Source organism: Nematostella vectensis, chromosome 4, assembly GCF_932526225.1.
Source record: "Nematostella vectensis chromosome 4, jaNemVect1.1, whole genome shotgun sequence".
Taxonomy (NCBI): domain Eukaryota; kingdom Metazoa; phylum Cnidaria; class Anthozoa; order Actiniaria; family Edwardsiidae; genus Nematostella; species Nematostella vectensis.
The window spans coordinates 14,782,101-14,804,222 of record NC_064037.1 but is presented as its reverse complement, the minus strand read 5'-3'; the positions used below and the strand labels follow the sequence as shown (position 1 = coordinate 14,804,222).

Here is a 22,122-nt window from a genome sequence, read left to right as displayed (position 1 = left end):
AGAAAACAAAGCAAAAGGACTTAGACGTCCAATCAAATAGTCGATTTTGTGTGTAAACACATTTCGGAAGACGCTCTGAGCAGCGTACTTAGCATATCTTCGACCAAATAACATCTGCTTTGCAGTGGCGGTTACAACCTGCGAATATTTTCATCATCTCCCACTTCTGACACCACTTGAAATCATGAGGGAAGCCGAAGGGAAAAATCAGCGGTCACATCGTTAAAATAATATTAGCTACCCACTAGAATCCCCAACCAAGCTGATGGCAGTGTGGATGGAGGACTGTTCAAGGTAAATACAATGTTATTGGTAGTATTTTATAGGCTTATTTTTATTGGTAGCTAGGGAGTTGTCTTGCACAAACCCTTTGTTAAGCCGATTGTCTAACTGCTTGCTGAATCTATACCAGTATTGCTCATGTTTTACTGTAAAACACGTATTTTTTCGTGGTTTCTACATCTCAAAGGTCAGTACATGATATATTGTTTTCGTTCGGAAATTTTTTATATGCTTCGTCAACCTAATCCGCTAAGAAGCGAATTTCTAGTCCAATAAATTACATACCGGATATACTTTTGCCGACGACAGTTCTACTGGTCTAAGGTTCTTTCGACTATTAATATTTTTCTTTAAATATATAAGAAGAAACCCATTTGAGCATAAGGCGAATATATATCTTATCTCTAAACCGTCCATACGCGGCTCTTTAAAACATCACAACTTCAACTTCATTCTCAATATTTATTTATTAAGGCCCTTAAAAAAAGAAAAAAAACGCAGCAGAATATTGAAGCAGCTTCTATATATTGTCAAAATGGGTCTCAATTTAATGGATGCTTTTAATTTTTGGTGATTCTATATGTGAACTAATATAAAAAAAGGAATTTTGACGCGATTATTTGACACCGGAAAAAATCATCATGCGAGTGTTCAAATCGATCAAAACCAATTATAAAATAGTCTAAAATTTATCATTCATATGTTTTTTTAAAGCAATAAGGGTCTTACTAAGCAACTGAATAATAATACTTACTTAGTCACGGCAGTGTTTCTTATTTTCGTAATCTATAAGAATAGCCTAAGGGCCCATATAATAGGTGAGTTTTAATCGTAAAAAAAGGAGACTACGCTATGGAGCGCTACCATATGTGAATAATTGCTGGTGATATATTTTTTTTCATTAATTTGACTTTATTTGTTGTTATTTGTTGTTTCATAGTACTCTACAATGAGTTTATCTTGAATGCAATGTTAAATGAATAAAAAATTACATAGATCTTCTCTTCTCGGCCTATATGGCTGATAAAAATCATAAAATTGAAAAAAATACGCATCATCAATATTTGATTAAATCTGGCTAAAGTCGTTTGTTGTGAGGTAAACACTATTTTCGTTGTCAAAGCAATGTTACGTATCGCTACGAAGCCATTAGACTGTCTCATCCGTAAATACATGGTGTGTTGAGATTGATGATCGGAAGATTCGACCGAGGAAAGCAAGAGAGACTAGAAAACCCCGTACACAAAAACACTAAATCTATTTGCATTTTTACAAAATCAGGGCCTGGCGTACATTAACCAATAAGCGCGCACATTGTTTCCCGCCAAATTTGCATGCTCGCGCGCGACAAAATGTGTCTTAGTGCGAGTGTGTTTTAAAACAGATCAAATGATTTCACAAGAGGTAAATATGTGTTCTCTAGCGTTTATTCCTACTGCTGCTTTATGAAGCTCTGATAGCGGCCTAAAGGTTCAATATGGGATTAGCAAGCTTGGTGTTTTTGTGGGTACAAATTTCGGCTAGTTTTCATCACATAGACACATGACGGCGCCAACACAAAGAAGACACAACACAAAGAAGACACATTGCAATGTAGTTTTTTCAAAACTATTTTTTTGAATTTTGAAGGTAAACGTTTTACGTTTTGACTTCGTTTTCCCTTTTCCATGTATAGGTACTACATGATGTAGGGGTGTTAGAGGAAACCTCCCATTTCGCCAAAGTAATAATTCGTTGTCTACTTAATTGGATTTAGTCAAATCTTGGATTTGAAACGAGGGGAGGGGGTCGGGTTAACCCTAGGTACGCGCGGGTGGCCTAGTGTGTTGGCCTAATGTGCGCGTCGGCCTCTCACCGCTGTGGCCCAGGTTCGAATCCTGGCTCCAACTGGGGATTTTTCCGGGTTCCTGCCTTGGTTCGAATTTGTGTCACAAGTGAGTTGAAGTTATTCTCCCGTGTTTCCAGTCTTCTCGGATAAGGACACTAAACCGGAGGTCCCATCTCTTCAAGCTGCACTAACCTGAACCGGAGGGACGTAAAAGAACCACTGGGGACGCAATAAACCCTCTGGCAGTGACCACCCCCAGTGACAGTGCTTACTAACCGAGGGCCATATGTTAGAAATCTGTATATTCGGTTAAATATGCTACCCTCGATAAACAAAGATTACAACAACAACAGCGTCGTCTTAGCAATCCCATTCCCAGAGCCTACATAATTTTGTATCAGCGGTATCTCACCTGGCACGTGGGCTCTGGAAACCAGATTGCCTGAGGCGGGTGACAGTAAAGGTTCCAGTCTAGTTTGCTTAAAGCCGCATTGTCACCAGTTTACTTCCGGAGGTCCGCCGGAAACCTCAACGGTTAAAAGACAAAATAATCTATTAGAATCCGAGATATTTAACAGGCCATCCGCTCTAAATTATCAATCACATCCTCAAAGAAACTTCCAATGGACACACTGCTTTCAATATTTTGAAATATTTTTCGCGTTTTCCGTTAAAAATCATCGGATATTGTTAGGTAATCGACCGGAAGTAAACTGGTGACAATGCGGCTTTAAGCAGCCGCTTTTGAAATCACCGGAAGCTTGTGGGGAAGACCTGTGTAACATTAAGTGTGGCTGCTATGCAGACTTGTTCAAGTCGAACTTCTCAGAATCATCTAATAGTTTTTTCAGGGGTTGATTCGATTTGTTTATTTATTTGTTTGTTTAATTTTTATTTAGTGGGAAGGGCCCGGCCAAAAAGCGAACACCAATATATATGGTTTAACGGTGATGTAGGCCTAGATCAATGCATTGAAAACTGTATCCCCGCAAATGTAGCTAGCTGACTTAGTTGTTTTGATATTGCCAAAAGAACTAATGAAGGCGAGCTATCCTCAGTATCTTTCTTGCTGCAGAAAGGATAAAGACCCCATATCAGCAGCGGACTTAGCTTTATGCTGAAAGGGGTTTTGCCCTGCGTAATAGCAATTGGACTGGGGGATTTTGTTACCAATAAGAGTATTTTGGGGGCGTACATCCCAAGAAGGAAATGCTGTGTTATTATATTCCATCCCAGGAACTCCGTCATTTTCTGAGCACCAATAGAGACATTTGGCATGGGATGGCACACATGGCATGCTTCATTTCGGAAAATTCTGTACTGAAAACACTTTGAGTGCCAGGCAGCCGAAGATGGTGGTTAAACCCCCATAAACCCTTCCCATAGATCTGCTACTGCATATACAATTTAATGTAATTCAGAGCAATTTAGACCGTGGCTACAAGACAGGGAGTGGAGACTAATCTGTCAAGGCCTGTGTCTAGTCGAAGGTCATTTATGAGACCAATCTGGACACAATCTGTTAGCGCATTGACTCAGGTCTCGCTAACCGCTCGTGGGAACACCCAAATCTTATAATCAAAGGCATGATATAATAATAAACCTCTAGGGTCTATGGGTCGGAACCGTACAAAGGTACCTAGCAGCGGGACCCTGCCGCTTTTGCAATAGACAGATAGAGACAGGCGCGTACGCAGGAGGTGAGCAGGGTGCGCGCGAACCCCACTTTGAAGGTCAAATGTTGGTCATCCCTCCCTCAGCCAATCCTGGGTACACACCTGAGAGATTACTGGCAGCTTTAAAAAAATAGCATTACTGTTACAAACTAATTTACGGCGATTCAGTCAGCCACCATTTTTCCATAATTAATCAGCGTCTGAGTAAAAGGATAGGATAGATGTTAGGTAGAAGAAACGGTGAACAATGACTTAGACTGGAAAATGTGCTTGGGTTACCTTTTTTTTAATATTACATATAATCTTTTTACAATACAATTGCCACTCTTAAAAAAAAAAACAATAAGAACTTAAACTTAGGTTATCGAGAATAACATTTAACCATCAAACATCTATTTGATATCGATTGTTTTTGTATGGACAATTTATATAATTGAAGTTAGATTTTAGTTGTTTTGATAAGCACTTTGAGGGAAACATAGTAACTGTTCCATCGGATGACCTTTTTGATTTACAAAGCATTTATCTTCCCATTATCAAAAAGATTGGCCAATCAGGTTGCACGGTACATCTTCATTATGCGGTCATTCGTGCGATCATCCCTATATCCATGGGAATATCCTGCTCACCCATTTACTGTTGCCGATCAAACTGGATCACAATTTGCTCCTTGCATTCTTGATCAAACTATCGCTGGTCCATATACGTGTCTTTATTTGGAAGATATAATTGTAAAAAGATTGACATTGAAAGATCAATTCCAGATAATCTGGCATCCTCATTTCCTTGTGAAAGCGCTACGGGGCCTTTCATCTGTCCGTGAAGGCTGTGTTTTATCTCGTTCTAACCACCTCGGACTGCAAACCTTCTGAAGGTCCTCTGAAAACATTCTCACCATGGTTTCGTTCGCTTACGGCAGTGAGGACTATAAGCGGTACAGGTCAGTGAGTTTCTAAGGTGCAATCCAGTCGTTAAACAAACATAAAGCGTCACGTACAAGATAATACAACACAGGGATTATCAGACATCTCAATCACAGACTCTAAACCGGGATTATTTACCCGTTCTCCTCTTATGATTATGGGAGTCAGATTTAACTCGTTAGTTTGAGATACACGACCAATATAAGGTGATAAATGCCACTACAAATGCAACTATACAATAGGTGCTTACACTCTCTTTATTCATTCTCATTTCAGCAAAGGCATACCATAATACATCATTTCCACACCATGCTAAACAGGGTCCGAATATTGTTCAAATTTCACGACTTTTCAAACGCTTAACAGGGTTGCATCTTTAAAGCGTTGCAGCTTTTAAGAACTTGGCGGTGGTGGTGTCACTGCAGTTATATTTTTGTGTCTGGATAAATATTTGCAAAACAAATGACTGCAGTGACACCTCTTGAACCATTGTCAGTCCTGTTCCTCATTTTAACAATGGTAATTGTATCCGTATCTGTGAACTACACAAGAATGAGTTGCACCAAAATGAATGGTAGATAAAGCTTTTGTTAGGGATCGAGTGTAGAATTTCGCAACAGACCTGGTTAACCTGAATAGAGACTGACCGTCAGATTAGGTCGGCAGCGAGATCACCCCCACCCCACTCCCAACCCCCACCGCCGAAGGATGGCTTTTGTTTTCATGCACCTAAGCTGGGGGGGGGGGGGGGGGGGGGGCACTAACTCAAAGTAGGGCGTCTTAGCATTTAAAAGCAAATTCATCATTACGAGCTTTACATATATTGGACAAGACTTTCCAATTGGACGGAAACCAAGGGTGGGAAACCAGAAAAAAATGTTCTCCCCCGGGGTACGTTATTTTTTTTAGGTAACGTGATAATAGCAATTTTAGATGTTTATGTTTTGCTTGCGGGTGACCATCCGTTTGGTTTGCACGATACCAGGATAAGAAAGGGAAACTGAAAATCAAAGCAAAAATGAGGAAAAACAACTCGTGATTTCTTTTCTCTTTTTCTGTTTATGATAAAATATATGACTTTCTTATTTTTTTATCTTGAAGGCCTGTTTACTATTTAATTTGTTTAAGTCAATAGGGCTAATTACTCTTAGTATTTAAGCCCTCGTGCCACACACTTCATATGAGTGAGTGGGTCCTTAATATATGGGATAGTAATTTGGCCGCCCATGGGACCTTTCTCGGGATGTTTAACAAATTGACAACAGGTGAACCATAGAAGTAAGTAAAAGAAACTAGATAGAAAGAGTTCTCCCTCTTTAAGTTTATAGTTTATAATAACATATTTTAGATCTTTAGTTTGACTTTTTATGCTGAGAAAAAAAGACGTGCGTTTGGCCGTATTAAGACATAAATCAAAAAAGTAATTCATAAAGCATCAATTTCACTAAAGGATAAAGGTGACAAATAGCATAAAATAAACAAACATTGAAGAGATCGTAAATCGTGATAGCAGTCTTACGAATATTCTACAAATATATATGTATTTTATAAACTCGTTAAAAAAAGAATTTTGATCAAAATGCTACTGCTTTCGAAGTTTTAAGTAGTTTTTTCCAAGTCTCGTGATTCTAAACAGCCACACTCACAAATCTTCCGTCAAAGACTCCATCTGATTGGCTGAAACTCTTGATGGGGCCCATGACGCCATGCTGGTTGCCTGACAAAGCACAGTGCTGCTACAGGCTCATTTCCATAACTTATACAAAATTCCGTGCTGAAGCTCCCATTGAATACCTCTTCCACTAGCCGAAAGCTTGTTCGCGCTCGTTTTGCGCGTGTTTGGAAAAACAGGCCTTAGTGTCCAAAGCTTTGGCTAGGGTGCGTTTTTGAGGTGAGTTAAAATCATCAAGTATGTTTTAGACCTCATATGGAATACATCCTTCAAAGACGCTATAGTATTGTGTACTTCCATGGCCAAACTTGTATAAGCACATAAATATGTTGTAAAGCCAGATCGGTCCAGAAATAATTTTGCTAGCCCAATTTCATATTGCTCGTTAAGTAACTGAGGACTGATAATTTGACAATACTCAATGTAAGCTAAGTTAAATTCGCTTAGGTGAATGATCCAGTCGATTTGGAATTTACTTAGACAATAGTTCATAGAACTTCCCACTGCATTTAATGGTACAATTCAAGTTATGAATACGCGAAAGACTTTAGAGAAGACGTTTCAGGTCTAGATTGGAGCAGGAATCTCTTGGGCGCTTAGCAGAATTCGATTCAGTTGTCACACATGTAACGACACAAAACAAAACAACAGCGGCGCGACAGCGATGCACGGTAAATCGATTTGTCTAGCATGGTCTTTGGTTGATCTCAGCTGCGGGTTAACTTCCCTAAAAATATAATCTTTCATGTTACCGTGGTTTACCAGACTGTAAAGCCTTTACCAGATCGACAATTTGCCGATTTGATTAAGCCTATTGGGCTAACCCTGGTCGCTCTGCGTGTATAGTGAACGCTCGCGCGCATATTGCATGCTTATAACATTTGTTACTTTTTTACTTCAAACATTTACTTCAATTGAAACCACCAAGCGCAAAGTCTTGAATATCCATTGTCTTTAATAACTGATCACCACGTATCCTTCTTGTTACGATTTCCGAATGCTTTCTTTGTTCTCAAGCTAAGGACTCTTTATTCACTGGCTCGCGCGCTATTTATCTTCGCGACATTTTTGTAAACTCTGCTTGTCAAACAAATGTTCTGCGATATGTTATTCGCATATGATTATCTAGAAGACTGAATCTCAATGTGAAACTTCTAAACCGAGTTAATAATATGCCAAACGTTGAGCTATTTGTCGGTCGGCTGCGCGCGTTGGCGAAGGTTCTGCGCTCTCAGGAGTTTATCTGATGTATTATTGAAGACTTATTCAGGCGTGCCGTGCGCAAGGCGCTATTTCTGGTCCGGTTGTTGTGGTTGCCAGGCGTCAGGACTTCCGTCGCTCTCGTTGGTTGAGCTATGTAAATGCCGGCTCAAGTCGACATCTTAAAAACCTAGTCAAGCGTAGTCTAACCCAAATCAAAATACAGTCTCTTGTGCGTGACCTGAAACGACAGTGAACCTCGAACCGTCAATATCAGGCTTGATTATTTTCGAATAAGCGACGCGAGCTTGGTGTAACACCTTGTGTTATGCTTTTAGATCGCTTAACCTTACTTGCGGCCAACGCGGTTCTTCTGAAGAAAAATGGCACAGAATTAGTGGGAAAGAAAGAAGGGTTAATTTCAGCTGATAACAAAGTACAGATCCTGGCTTTTGAACCTGTAAATTTGGTGTGATGGCTATCGACAAACTCTGCAATTAGGATTGCTTTGTGTTTTCACATGCGCGTCATACGGCGACGACAGTTCTAGGAGAGCAATTTTTCTCGAGGATTATGGCAGATTTCTGGGCGCAGTTTTCGCAACCGTAAGTTCACAGGATATTATTTCGCTCCCTTACTATCTAGAGTTTGCTTTAGAAAATATTCGCACTACATTTTTCGCGCTCCGACACCTATCTCATATTCTCTGTGATGGCATATACTTCATTGACAGCTTCGAATTCTAGTACACTTCATCAATGCACTCTGGATTTCATTCTCTAACTATACGGCATACATAGACACGCTTGTATTTATTATTTCTAATACAAAACAAGGGGAAACTGTAGGCTGTAGGAGCTTGGGGTAAGCGCGAATATCATGTCATTTGGCAAGTGTAGGCAGGTCTTCTTGTGCCACTGCCCTTCATAATTGTGTGGTATCTCCAACCTGAGAGAATAGAGTTTCAGCACCGACAATTCTTAACTGTTTCGAGGTAACAATGTCCCTAATGCACGCTTATATTCTAAGCGCAGTAGGATATAATGTCACTCACAAATTTCGCCACTAATCCCTAAAATTATTTAGTAAAAACACGCTAGTTCGCTAAGTTGACAAATTCTCGAATGGATGATGTCGTTGACATATTTATTTCTTTATTGATCATTATTTGTCCGTGTTTCGTCTAAAATGGTATTGTACCGAATGTATTTGAGCGTTTATTGTTTCGCCAAAATGATATCGAAATCGCACAATACGAAGACAGGTCGCGTAGGAATATATTATACAAAAAGTCAAGAATCTTTCTTAAATTCCGCTTATCCAAATCTTTATCGGTGCTTGTAATACATTTAGCATCTCATTTTTGCAATAATTTGCTTTTTTACTTAATTTTATTCTACGCATTTAGATCTCTGTTAAAATAAATTGCTTGTTATATCTTCTGTATGTGAATCTCAATTATTGTGGTTGTGCTACTTGCAAAATTAAATAGACGTAAATTTTAATACAAAACGACAACACTTCAATTCATCACTCTATAACTGCGATAATTTCCACAGTTTTATTTATTTCAAACAAAGGACACACCACTACTCGATGTTTTACTTGTATAAACCAAGCACCAATCTCTTTCTTGATTTCTATATTTTTCAACACAAAAACTGATTGTATTTTGATTTTAACGTAGACTGTTAGTAAAACGATTGTCCTTTACGCAAGTGGACGGCTTAACGAAAATGCACTCTACTCATCCAAACGGCAGGTTTTCATTATTTCAGCTAGTCACTTCATGGAAAACAAATCAGTGGAATACCGATAGATCGAACCCTTGGTAGCACACACACCCTGACAACCCAATTTGTTAACAGCATTTTTATGCATTTCTCCCTCAGTGTTAGCTCGAACCCTGAATATCTGAAACACCCTGTACTGAAAGTTATTCACGGTTCACTTTTTTTTTCTCTTTTACCCTCGATGTCCCAAATTTCCAATATCTCAATGTGCTCGAGGCTTGAATTTTCGGGATTTAAGTGCGCAAGTTCCTGTTTCCTTGTTCCACCAAGATTAAGAGTGACATTTAGAACCTGATCATTTAGAATCTTTCAAAAATCTTGTTTTGTCTTGAATTGTCTTTAAGCTGGCGTTTAAGTGAGAGTAATATGATTCTGCTTGTGTTTATTCGCACGCCTTGATGTGTTTTGTTTTTCATCCGATAGGCTCTTGATGTCAATTTTTATTTGTGTTAGGATCAGGAGTCTTAAAACGGTTATATTGTTTACCACCAGTAAGTCACGCATTTGCCCAACACCATTCCTGCATATGACTAATAACCTGTGACGTTTGTACCTAATTCACACATTGAAATAGCTGAAATTTAATACAAGTTTTACACCAAATTTGCATTATTTTATTAATTCTCCCTTGTAGTTTATTGATAATTAAGTGTTCGTGACTTATTAATTGATTGCCTTTTTGACATTTCAATAATGCACTCTCCCTACCAAAACAACCAAAACAACAAATAAGGTTCTTTTACTAAGCCGCCCTTTCAGAGTCTCACAGTCAACCTAGGTGTAAATCTACCGAGTACCCATCTTCGCCATACCCGAGTGCATCGCGAGGGCAAAGTTAGAACCCAGTTTCCATTCCCAAATACGGGCAGATCCTAAGTACCTGAACAGGGATGGCGGAGTGGTCCCATAAGTGGGGTGGCGAAAGTTGGGGAGAGGGGTGGGTAGTAGTTTAAGGGGGGAGGGGTGGTTGCTGGTTTCTAATTCTTAAGCGCTTTTTATAAAAACTGGGGGGGGGGGTAACTTAGGTTTTTATGCACGGGATTTTAAACTGTGCAACAAATTTGTTGTGGGTTGCTTATGTACCGCTAGAAACCCGTTGGTTTAAAAAAAGTTTCAAATATAAATCCGCTCAGAAAAGTGGGGGCGCGCTGCCCCCCCCCCCCTACATTCAAAAGTGGGGGGGGGCGGCGCCCCCCTGCCCCTCCCCTTCCGCCGCCCCTGCTGAAAGAAGTACTAGGAACATCCATGTAACGGTTCTTCATTAAGTGACTGCGAAATGAGGAACACTTTCTAGTCCCAATCACTCTTCCTTCAGTGTTACTTTTTGCTATCAATAAATGGGCTTCAGAGGACATCTCCATTATAACGGACACATTTTTCGGCCTCGAGGGCGTCTTTTATGTGGAGGAGGCTCAAGGGTACTTTGAAAAGTCTAGTAGTAACTAAAGTGTCTTAAATGTCGTAAAACCCATTGCGTATCACTATGTGACTGCACTGGGCTTTAGCACCAAAATAACATGCTGGCTCTTTACATATAGTCAGGGAAACAAAATTACTTGCCTCACTCAAACTTAACATAAATTATTTTTGTGCCTTTGCCAGACTTTTGTAGGTTTTTACCCTCTTCTCTCGGATGTCCTTACACGTCGTTTCCGGTTGTGTTTAACCACGTGATTGCCAGTACGGATATTGACGTCATGGTATACAATCACGAATCATGAAAAGTCGATAGAAGTCAATATCTCAAAAAGCTCGCATTATCCACGCTCCTATTTTATCTTTTATAGACATTTAACATTGGAAACAGCTCTGTTGCCCTATTTCTTGTGTCCTTAGAAAACGATGAAATCAGCAGATCAGCAGACTCTATCTACCGTCTGTAGTATTTATGTAGCCCCTCCAGGGGGGTGGGGGGGGGGGGGGTTCTTCAGTAAAAAAAAGTAAGAAGGATGCTCGTCGGGAAATTCGGAATATACCCCTGATTACCTGCACGCCCAAAAATTGCTACCCTAAAAATACCTCAGAAGCCCTAAGAAATACAATTTCTAAGAGAAAAGCCTTTTTTCGAATACCTCCTAAAAATACCTGAGGCCTGATTTTAACCCCTAAAAAATACGACGAGCATCCCTACTATCAGGTCGAGATGGTAAGAACCCCCCGCCCGCCTATGTTTAAACCTTGTTGTTTCAACTAACTGCTTCCATAAAATATACGATATGATAAATGCATTTTGTGTGTCGGGGGAACTCGCTGGTGTTTCGCAATAGGCTCTGAAGAACTAACTAGTCGATAAATACCGTAGGTTTATCTCCTATTTCTCCTAATCTTCTAATCCTAATATAACCTCCCACTCGTTATGGTCTAATCATAATATTGAGACGTCTCAGCCGACGGAAGGGTATTATCCACAGCGCTACCTGTCTTGGTGGTTAAGCATTAGATAACGATAAGAACTTAAATATTATATAATGACAGTGGCGACGCTAGATGGAGGGGCGAACGCGCCAAAAATCGAATTAGAATCAGTTGAATATATTAAATTTTAGCCGTTCGCATCTCGCTTGCTCTGGGGTCTATTTAACGGAGCAAGCGCACTTCCCATGATGCAATGCTTTGGCAGACATAATAGGCCCAGCGGAGGTCGTAACTAAAAGCAGAATGTCTTAAAAAATTGTGTATATTTGGACTTCTTCACTGACAAAAAACAACAATGCAATGCGTTATGGAATTGTTGATTTGGGCCTCTTATACTCAGGGGCGTAGCCATGGGCCTTTTAGCAGCCAAAAATACAGTAAATATATGAGACATTATCTAAAACACAGGAGAAAATGCCTTGAAAGTCCCTTTCGGGCCCCCTCCTGTTAAAAATCCTGGCTACGCCGCTGTAACTATATCATAATCCACTCTTTGGTTTAAATACAAGAAGTGTACATACTCCCTGACCGTTAAACGCTTTTAAGTTATAGCCGAAGTCAAATGTATTTATAATCGATTTTCCTTTTCTGCAGCCTTCCCGAGTCTACCTTCAAGCCAATCAACGCGTCTGCAATATTTGGTGGTCAGCTAAGCTTCGGTGTCTGTCCAACAGAGGCTAACATCTTCCGACCTGCAAAACCCAACGCAAATAAAATCCCGAAAGAGCGAAAAAGAGTTGACAGGAGCAACAGCGATGTCGCAACACGAAGAGGTTCTGTAGATAAACGAAAGGCGAAAGATAAAGAGGTGATACCACGTCGGCGAACACCGACTAAAAATCACAGTGCCGAAAACGGTGCTGTTTCTCCACGATCCTCCACGAGCGAAAAGGGGAACGAAAACACCGAGGAGGATATCGACTTGAACGATTCATTAGAGTTCACTGGGGATAGATATCCGCTATTTATACCTGTTAACGATAAAGCAAATACAGAAAACAGACCTCGAAAATCATCTAAAAGTCCTAGCCCTCCCACTAACAGGACTACTCAAGGGGAATCCCCTAAAACAAGCTCATCAGGACACGGACAGCACTCCTCCAGGACTGCAGTCAGGAGAAGCGCAAGCTTTTCGTCAAGTCAACGGCGCACGAGTGAATCCGAATCTAGATCGAAACCCGCAGTTGGTAAACCGCGCCCTGTCGGAAACGCTTCGGTAGTACGATCACCAGCCGACAGCTTTCGGCGTGAGAAAAGTGACGTCGTTACTGTTCGGGGTAGAGGTACACAGTCACCGAGCTCCCCTCGACGAGAAATCAGTGATTTAAAATCTAGAAGCCCGTCTGGTGTGCGCCGTGAAAAAAGTGATATACCATTTACGCGATCGAAGTCTCCTGGTGGTTACAAGCGTGAAAATAGCGACTTGGTGAAACCACGTGCGACACCATCCTCAGTCGGTCTAAGACGCGAAAAGAGCGATCTAGTTAGCCCAAGAGGTGCTTGTTCCAGATTACCACAGATTGTGAAACGCGAAAATAGCGACCTAACGCGTCCAAGGACTAAGGCTCAAGTTACACAGAATATACCAACAGTCTCACCGAGTAGAGTATGTAAATCCCCAAGCGACAAAAGCCAGGGGTATCATAACCATTATCACGTAAGCACAACTAATGCAGTAATATCCACAAATCACAGTCAAGAAGATTTCAATTCTGAAGATATGTCGAAAATCCCAACTCCGCAGTCGAGGATTCCATCCTTGAACAAGCACAGTACCCCAGAGCAGACAAAGACTCCTCCAAAAAGTAAAATCCCGTCTCTCGGAAAAGCGGACAAGAAGGTCTCAAAGCTCAAGGAACCGGAAGTTAAAAAGTCTGGGATCCCTGCACCGGGGTCTATAAGCAAGATACCTACAACGCCAAGTAGACCTGACTCCGCCAAAGAAAACAAGGACCCTGCCTTAATCAACAACGATAGCATCGAGGAGACGCCTAAAGCGGCGAAACCAGAAGCAAAGACTGTAAGTAAGATACCGTCGATCGGAAAATCTGGCTCGAAGTCTAAGATTCCTTCGATCGGACGTCAGGATAGCCAGGGAAAGGGAAGTGATGAGGAGGAGCCAGAACATATTGTGAACGGCCATGGGAAAACCCCCGTTTCCAAGAGCAAGATCGCGTCTGTAGGCACTTCACATCAGACCACCGGTATTCCTACTCCTGGAAGTAAGATCCCTTCCGTAGCGAAAGTTATCGGACCTGCAAAACCAGCGGAAAAGGTCGACGCCACTCCTCCATCATCAAAGATTCCTCATTTGGGATCAGCGAGCTCGCCCATCACGGCTACGCCAAAGACCGGTATACCCATGTTTTCCACTTCCGTTCAAGCAGAAAATACCGAGTCTAGTATTGAGAGGAAGCATTCCGTTCCCAAAAGCAAAATACCCTCCGTGTCCGGTGCAAGTGGCATACCAAAACCCGGACACAAGGAGGAGTCCAAACTTGACACCCATGAATCAAAACTCCCGGTTCATTCCGAGTCCAAGATTCCACCCCCTGCTGTAAATGGACACAGTGAGTCCAAAATCCCTTCGGTTGGCGGGACTCCAGTTAGCAAAATACCCAGCTTCTCTAGTAAGCTACAGCGAAAACCTTCTGAAGAAAAACATGTGGAGAACAAACCGGTGGAGAATAAACCAGCAGAAACAAAACAAGCTGATAATGAACCTGTGTTTGATAAGTCTAAACCAAATGATGAAGATAAGGAAATTCCTCCTCCTCCCGCCACGGCTGCCAAGGCCCCACCCCCTCCCCCTCCCAGGAAAGATGTCGAGGAACCGTCTCCGATAGAGAAGCATATTTTTGAAGAGGCAAAAAAGATGGAAAAGCTACTTAGAAATGAGGATATCGTAGTGGAGGTCCCAGCTTCAAATGAGCCAGCCGCGAAAACGGAGGATGAAATCAGAAAAGCTGAGATGTGCAAGTTCGAGCAAGCTCAGGAAGCAGAGGACCTAATCAGTGAAGTTCTCAAAAGTTATGCCCCCACCTTGCCAACGTATAGTAGCGATCGCAGCTTAGACTTACTTTCAAACGACAGATCTCCTGCGATGACGCCGGAGAAGGCCAAATTTACGTCGAAAAAAAGCGAGGACGTCAAACATACTCCCCCTAAAGAAGAAAAAGACGTATCTTTCCATACTTTTGGGAAACGTGCTCCGCCAGCTGTAACTGTCAAGAAGGAGGCGACCCCAAAGGAGGAAATAAAAGAATTTAATGACTCTAAGACGGAATTGAAGAAGGATATGGCTCTTAGTTTAAATGTCAGCAAAACAATGGCCGACGAGAGTGTCGCCAAAAGGGGAGAGCTCACACCCGTGAAGCCACCGGAGATTCCTCCAATAACCAGCCCCGAGACTCCTGTCAGTACTACACCTGCAATCGACACACTCGGTCAGTACGAGCAGCAGGCTAGAAGGTCACGGAGTCGACAACGCAAGGTCATTACCCCTGACACCGAGGAACCCGAAAAAACATTTGAGACAGAGACCCAGCGGGAGCAAGAAAAACAGCATGTTGATAAGGGCAAGACCCCATCTGAATCGGAGTCTAAGCCCACGACGAAAGCCGCAAAGGTCAAGTCTAAGCACGAAAAGCCCAAGTTTGTAATTGAGTCTTCGCTGGGTAAAGACTTTTACTCGTCTAAAAAGCCGGACGATAGCTCCTCAAAGGAGAACATTCACGATGATATTCCTAAGCCCGAGGTTATTGTTATACAGAATAAGACATTTGATGATACAAATATTACCACGAAACCTGCACCGGTCAAGGAAGGAAAGACAAAGCAGGAATCGGCGGCGTTTGAAGATGTGGAACTTAGCTCGCATAAAGGATCAAAGCAAGAAATGAGGGCGTGGAGCATGGAGCAATTGGACGAGAAAACAGTCAAGTGTGGGTGTGGACGCGGCGGAAAGTGTTCCATTATGTAAATACAGCGCGAAAGGGTGTATTCATTCGTGTAAATATGGCCTAGCAGTCGTGATAGCTGGAATTTCATGTATGAACGTGGCTTCAAGCTTTGATCGCATGTGAGCACTGAGCGATAGCATTGTTCGCCCTGTGCGCTTGCGTAATTATTGCCCGTTCTTGTTGTTAATCACGCTTCTAGGTCATTTAGTGTCTAACAAGAATCACGCGCCCCTGCGAGCTATTGGAAAAGATAATTCAAATAGTCAACTATAACGACAACTACACCTTAAGTGAGTAATATAAAAGGTGTAACTCAGAAAAATCGCACCATCTACTGTAAAATTTGCGTAAAACGCAACAAAACTTGACGATTTATTGCTTTTAGGTTGTTATAACATAACGGTGTAAAGTATAAAGGAATAGATATCGTTTAAGTATACAGGCAGGTTTCAATGGTATTATTAGATTAGTATATCATACGTTGTGTAGATAGATGGATTCAATAACGCCGTACGCCATGTTAAATTAATTTATCTAAGTTTGTAAAAGAATAATAAAGGATTTATGTCGGTGGAACGTTTTCTTGTTTTGATATTAGTTTATGTATCACTTCACTGGATTATTACTATGGAATCGACAAATTAAAAGACTTACAGTTATTCAAACCTAATGGGGGGGGGGTAGGGAAGGATTTTGAGTCATTAATCTTGTTTTAAAAACTGTCGTTTTTCTAGCCCACTCGGTCATTTCCTTATTAGCATCCGCTTCACTCATTTTTTCGCTTTTTTATCGCTTTAGAACTTTGTATATCGAGAATTTCCACGTAAACTTGCTTATTACTTATTTTTGGCAGATTTTTGCCTAAAAAGTGCATCACAGGTAGCCCAAATCGTGATATTTGACAAACTATGTCGTTGGCTAGAGCGAGTCCCTGAGAATATTGTCTTGGGCACCCCTTCCAGTATTGTAAGTTATGAGCTAAGGATTTTTTGTGCCAAGTTTCTTGCTTTTGTCACTCTTGTCACGACCTAAATTCATAGATCCGACATGTCAATCACGCGCGCACGAATAGCCAATCAGGAAAGAGATGATGCAATAACAGCCATGTGGTCCAACAAATGTCCCTTAAGTTAATTCCCTTGAAATAGTTCTACAACCCAGAATTTTTTTAAAACTTGGCATAATCAATATTGAAGTTAAGGGCTTTCAAAAAATGTAATAAAAAAATGGGGGTACCGACCTCGTTTTCACAACAGAGAGGCGTAGAGATGACGCGTCTTTACTGATCGCGCAAGGAAAAATCCCAACTCTTAGTTTTCAAAAAGAGTGCCTATAGTCTTTAGAAAATTAAGTTCTGTTTGTCGAGCTGCCAAAATCCGATCTCCTAAAAAATAACCCGTAGTAGCTATACAAGAACAGTGTAAGTCCTACCATTAAAACTTGTATTTGATATTATTATAGGTTACTCCAATTACAATAAGAATGAGACTGTCGTTTGTTTTATTGCTATAAATCTTGACGTTTGCCGATAAAACTCGTGGTTAAAAGTCAGGCGTTAAGCGAATTCGGCATTCTCTTCTACTTTTTCCCGCACTTAAATCACTGCAAGTTGACAAAAATAGCTTTGAAAGCACATAAACACATAGTACCTACCGAAGAGAGCACCGCTTTATCCTATCATTTCCAAGTTTTTGTATTTCGAGCTGGATTCTTGCCGTTTCCATTCATCAACCAAACTTGTAGTTATCTATTTCTTTGCTTTTCTACAAGATTTTCACCAAGCTTGGACAACGAATCAAGTATCCATCCACAGGCCTCCCAGGCTCTGAGCGAATAAGGGTGAAAGGTTGGATGATGGGCTTCCTGTGGTGAGCTTTTAACGGCTTTTCATATGTATTCAAAATATCGCTTCTAAACTGTAGTTTTCTGACTTTCAAATGTTGAAATATCTCAATAAAGATGCGTAGATACTTAATAAACATCTGTGAAGTGATTATTTTCGAGTTTAGGGTCGTTTAAGTGTGATTTGCGAACGCTAGATTTCGGTGTCCTAAATCTAGCGTTCGCATTATTTTTATTTTTATATTATTTTTTTTTGGACTGCGAAGGCCGCGTGTGATCTGAAACCGCTATAATGCGGTTTCTGGGGAAGGTGGATAGGCCTTCCGGTTTCTCTTTTTGGTTTGCCTGTGTCCGGTGTTATACTAAGAGATTGGGATCTAGTGTCGTAATCGAAACACAACATCGCAAAACCTCATCGCTTTTGTAAAATGTATTTTGATTTCCTCATAAATCCATGAGTAAAGGTAAAAATGATATAGGGAGATAAGTTATGGCAACAGAAAATGGCGATATTGAAGTCAAGGAAATTGTTCCTAGTCTTGACGTGGATTTGCCTTTGGATGAAGAAAATGGAGAACGTGTCAGCAACTTGGACGAGTTCGAAACGAGCCGTCTCTCTATACCGACTTACCAGTGGACAACAACCGAAGACGATGACATGGTTGAGATAAACGCAGATGTGGTTATTCCACCGATTGAGTCACTTTCCGAGTCAGAGGAAACGCAAAATGGCGCAGAGATAGACAAAGATATGGTCATAATCACCGAGCAAGACGTAGAGAAACTGAGCTATTCACACTTTGAAGAGCTAACGAAATTCTACTCGAGAAGTAAGAATTTCGACGAGTGGATCATGGTTGATGCGGATCACAAGTCCTTTCAACTAAAGGAGAGTTTGTTGCTGTTGAGTTCTGTTTACAAAGATGACCGCTTATGTTGTGTTGTACAGTGAGGTTTGGTATGGCTAGGAGGCTTTTTGACAAATGCGGCTGTTTCACAACCAGATATGCATACGGATGATAATAGGATTTTTGGAACTTTGAGCTGTAGGCCTTAGCTCTTCCTAAATGACATACTTTCACATACATTCTTGAATCTTAAACAAGAAAAGTGTATGTCTGTTTCATTTTCATAAGGGATAATACTGTTGGGGGGAGGGAGGGGGTGTTGAGGCCTGGACATGCTCTTCTTCTGGAACGAAAACTCATTTTGTTCTAATTTAGATGATTGATAGGTTTGATAAAAAGAAAAGTGGATAGAAAATCCTGTATTTTGGGGGCCTATATAAAATGTTATTTACTTTATCCAGGGAACATGTGAAAGTTTGGAGCTTCTACCATGCCCAGCCTACTATAAGATTGTAATGGCAACCATACAATGCTATCTTCAAGTTGATGGATGCAGCAGTTTTAAATATCCAAAAAGAGATAATTTAATCACATTTTCTTGAGATTAATAAAACAACTTATTTCAATGTGTAAAAGTGATCAATGAATTTTCGTGGTTATAAATCAGAAGATTGTAAAACAGATACTTTTTATCAGTTATCTAATTGAACTTCTGTATCTTGAGACTTGTACTTCAGACTATTGTCATATATATTGAAGGCAAAGGTATCCCTTTTGAGTTACTTCTGAGGATAAGGTAAATATTACTTTATGCAGGTTTTTGACACCATGATTCTATAATTCAGTTGCAAGTCATGAAAGTTTAAGTCCACTACCACAACTTACCATTGACTGCCATGGAGTGCTATGTGTTAGCATTGACTACCACAACTTACCATTGACTGCCATGGAGTGCTATGTGTTAGCATTGACTACCACAACTTACCATTGACTGCCATGGAGTGCTATGTGTTAGCATTGACTACCACAACTTACCATTGACTGCCATGGAGTGCTATGTGTTAGCATTGACTACCACAACTTACCATTGACTGCCATGGAGTGCTATGTGTTAGCATTGACTACCATAACTTACCATTGACTGCCATGGAGTGCTATGTGTTAGCATTGACTACCATAACTTACCATTGACTGCCATGGAGTGCTATGTGTTAGCATTGACTACAATAACTTGCCATTGACTAACATGGACTGCTATGGTATTTGGTGATCCTTAAACAGGCAGAGGGTGGGGCACTGGGGGCATGTCCAACCCTTTAATATTTCTTAATGTTTCATAATTGTGCCCCCTTATTGACTCCCTGTGCTCCACCCACTTTCGCCCTGTTAAAAAAAACACCAAATACTATACTTAATCCTTGTTATACATTTTTCTGCACCCCGTAAGCAAATCCTGGGTAGGCACATGCCTACCTACTGGTAGACAACTACTACAAGGGCTAGGGAAGGGGGAAATGTCATGCTATGAAATTTCTTTTGTAATGTAGAAGATGCACAGGGAGCCCAAAGTTAAAAGCAGCTGCGTAAGTGTCTATAATCATTTTAGCAGTACTTGCTATTGCTTTTTGATGAATATGTTTTTATTTTGTTTAAAACTAGACTGGCCCTCGAAATGCATAGTATTATTTTCAGCATATTATCAGTACTTAGCAGTTAAAATGGTGTTTAGCACTTGACAAAGAAGACGCGATCCAATCCATTGATCGTCTATAGCATTATAACGGATTTTCTGTGGTGGTTAAGAGATTGTGGGCTAGCCTTACTTGCGGCAATAATAAATATATTGTAATTTGTAAGAATGGGTCCTAAATATAATAATTAATTATTCTTTTTGAGAGGGAAACTAGAGAAGTAAAAGAAAATATATGTTTAGCCTGAATATTTTTATTTTATTATAGACATACCGTGGAAAACACCAGATTGTTTTGACCCATTACTGTTAGCAAGGTTTTTCACGTTCTCTACTTTGTAGGGTATGAAGCCACCCATTTTGTGTAAACAGTGGCGGATCCAGGGGGTGACATGTCACACCCTTTTTTTGGAAAAAAAAAGAATTTGTAAAAAAAAAACAGATAAAGTTTTGCAAATTGTTAACGGATATAGTTGCGCATTACTATCTATTTAAATATCCATTAAGTTTTTCGAGTGTCAGACTTTGTCAGCTCCCCCTAAAAAATATGTGCTATTATTTAGTATTTGTGCACTTTTGGGGAAACCTGTCATAGTGCATGTGACACGACGTTTTGATGACACTTTCAGTGTCTGAAATTCGATGAGCTAAGGAAAATAAGCTCCTTTTTCTCGACATCTAGGTAAGAATATAGCTTGGAATTTGTGTTTTCTGGTTCTTACTATGGGATAGATAAACCAAATATTAGATTTGATCCAACCACAAGAGAGTGTGGTACGGGCTTCGCTTCTCAAGCAAGAGGATCGATTCGCAAAAACCCATCAAAGTTTTTGAACTGGCATATGTTGTCGGTTCAGCCGATACATTTCCTAGAGTCTACAGTAGACTACAAGAAAAAATTGATATTTATTGAGATTTGACAACTTGTTTTGGTTTTCAACAAGTATCTCATACACAAACCCCTGGACTGAATTGAACCTTCCTAGTACCCAGGGTTGTTGCACATGGATATTATTTTGGTTCCAAACTTTTTATAATGAATTTTTCCATTTGACATCTATGTTACGAGTCTTTGTACTGAAACTGGAATCTTATCATTTGACGGCTGCCGCTCATGGCGTTGTTGTTGGGGTGTCTGAAAGAATTCAGAGTTGCTCTTCAATATGATCTAATTTGAAATTTGAAAATGAGATAAGGTTTTTTAAAAAAGATCATACATTGTTATTTTACCTTGAGGTACTCCTCGACCGAGGGTGGACCGGGGAGTGGGGTCGGGTCCTCCTAGACCACCTGCTTGATGACCTCATGGACAACTTACCGTCATGTTAAATAAATTGGATCATTTAAGAACAATTAAAGTCAACACAGTAATAATAATGAGGATAGTAATGATGACAGTGCCGAAAAATGTTAAGCATGTATGAGAAGATAACAGCTGGAAATCTCGCTATAGTAGTATGAGCTGATGGAAAGTATAAATGGATCAAAAGTTATCTCAACACAAGGCTTACCAACCTCTCAGTCAGTCCCCAGTCAATCCCAGTAACTAGCTCAAGTATGTTCACGATTGATCACCTCCTGTAATTGTCCAAATTGTCTTATATACTAGAATAAAGGTCACAATAAACTCTCATTGCTTTGTGATCGCATGTCTCCGAAGCCTGCCTGCCTTTACTTCTTTTTATAGGTATATAGTAACGCGGAATCCCTCAATTGCTCAAACGTTAGAAATACCGCTTATTCTGAATAAATACACATCACAAAGCAATGAATGAGTGTTTTTCAACTTTTGTCCCAAATAAATTGTCCATTGTAAGCTGTATGTGGCTGTTCTTTAGTGGTTCTTTTTCACTCTAAAATAGGGGGTGTGTGGCTGGATACCCACCCAATCTCTTGGGATACCCATCCCAACTCTTCGGAGCTCGACGTTTCCGAAACGACTTCGGTAGCGCTTCGACTGCCGAAGATGTCCTATTGTTCTTTCAGCCAAT

General features: G+C 40.5%; 2 protein-coding genes across 6 annotated transcripts; both read left to right on the top strand.

Moving 5' to 3' along the window:
* Nucleotides 1–46: 46 nt before the first annotated feature.
* On the top strand, nucleotides 47–16,327 carry LOC5501114 (titin). Of its 5 annotated transcripts, none has more exons than XM_032369476.2 (2): nucleotides 47–294; nucleotides 12,384–16,327. In XM_032369476.2, the coding sequence occupies exons 1-2, from the start codon at nucleotides 266–268 to the stop codon at nucleotides 15,769–15,771; spliced, it is 3,417 nt and encodes a 1,138-aa protein (XP_032225367.2). In that variant the 5' UTR covers nucleotides 47–265; the 3' UTR covers nucleotides 15,772–16,327. The 5 variants fall into 5 exon arrangements, 3 of the variants coding, with proteins under 3 accessions (XP_032225367.2, XP_001622460.2, XP_032225366.2); XR_004292564.2 differs by lacking the exon at nucleotides 47–294 and adding an exon at nucleotides 337–469 and having other exon boundaries at nucleotides 12,384–12,572; XM_001622410.3 differs by lacking the exon at nucleotides 47–294 and adding an exon at nucleotides 4,482–4,726.
* Nucleotides 16,328–17,967: 1,640 nt separating this feature from the next.
* Nucleotides 17,968–20,373, top strand: LOC5501108. The gene has a single exon (XM_001622409.3). The coding sequence runs from the start codon at nucleotides 18,084–18,086 to the stop codon at nucleotides 18,543–18,545; it is 462 nt and encodes a 153-aa protein (XP_001622459.1). The 5' UTR covers nucleotides 17,968–18,083; the 3' UTR covers nucleotides 18,546–20,373.
* Nucleotides 20,374–22,122: the final 1,749 nt, after the last annotated feature.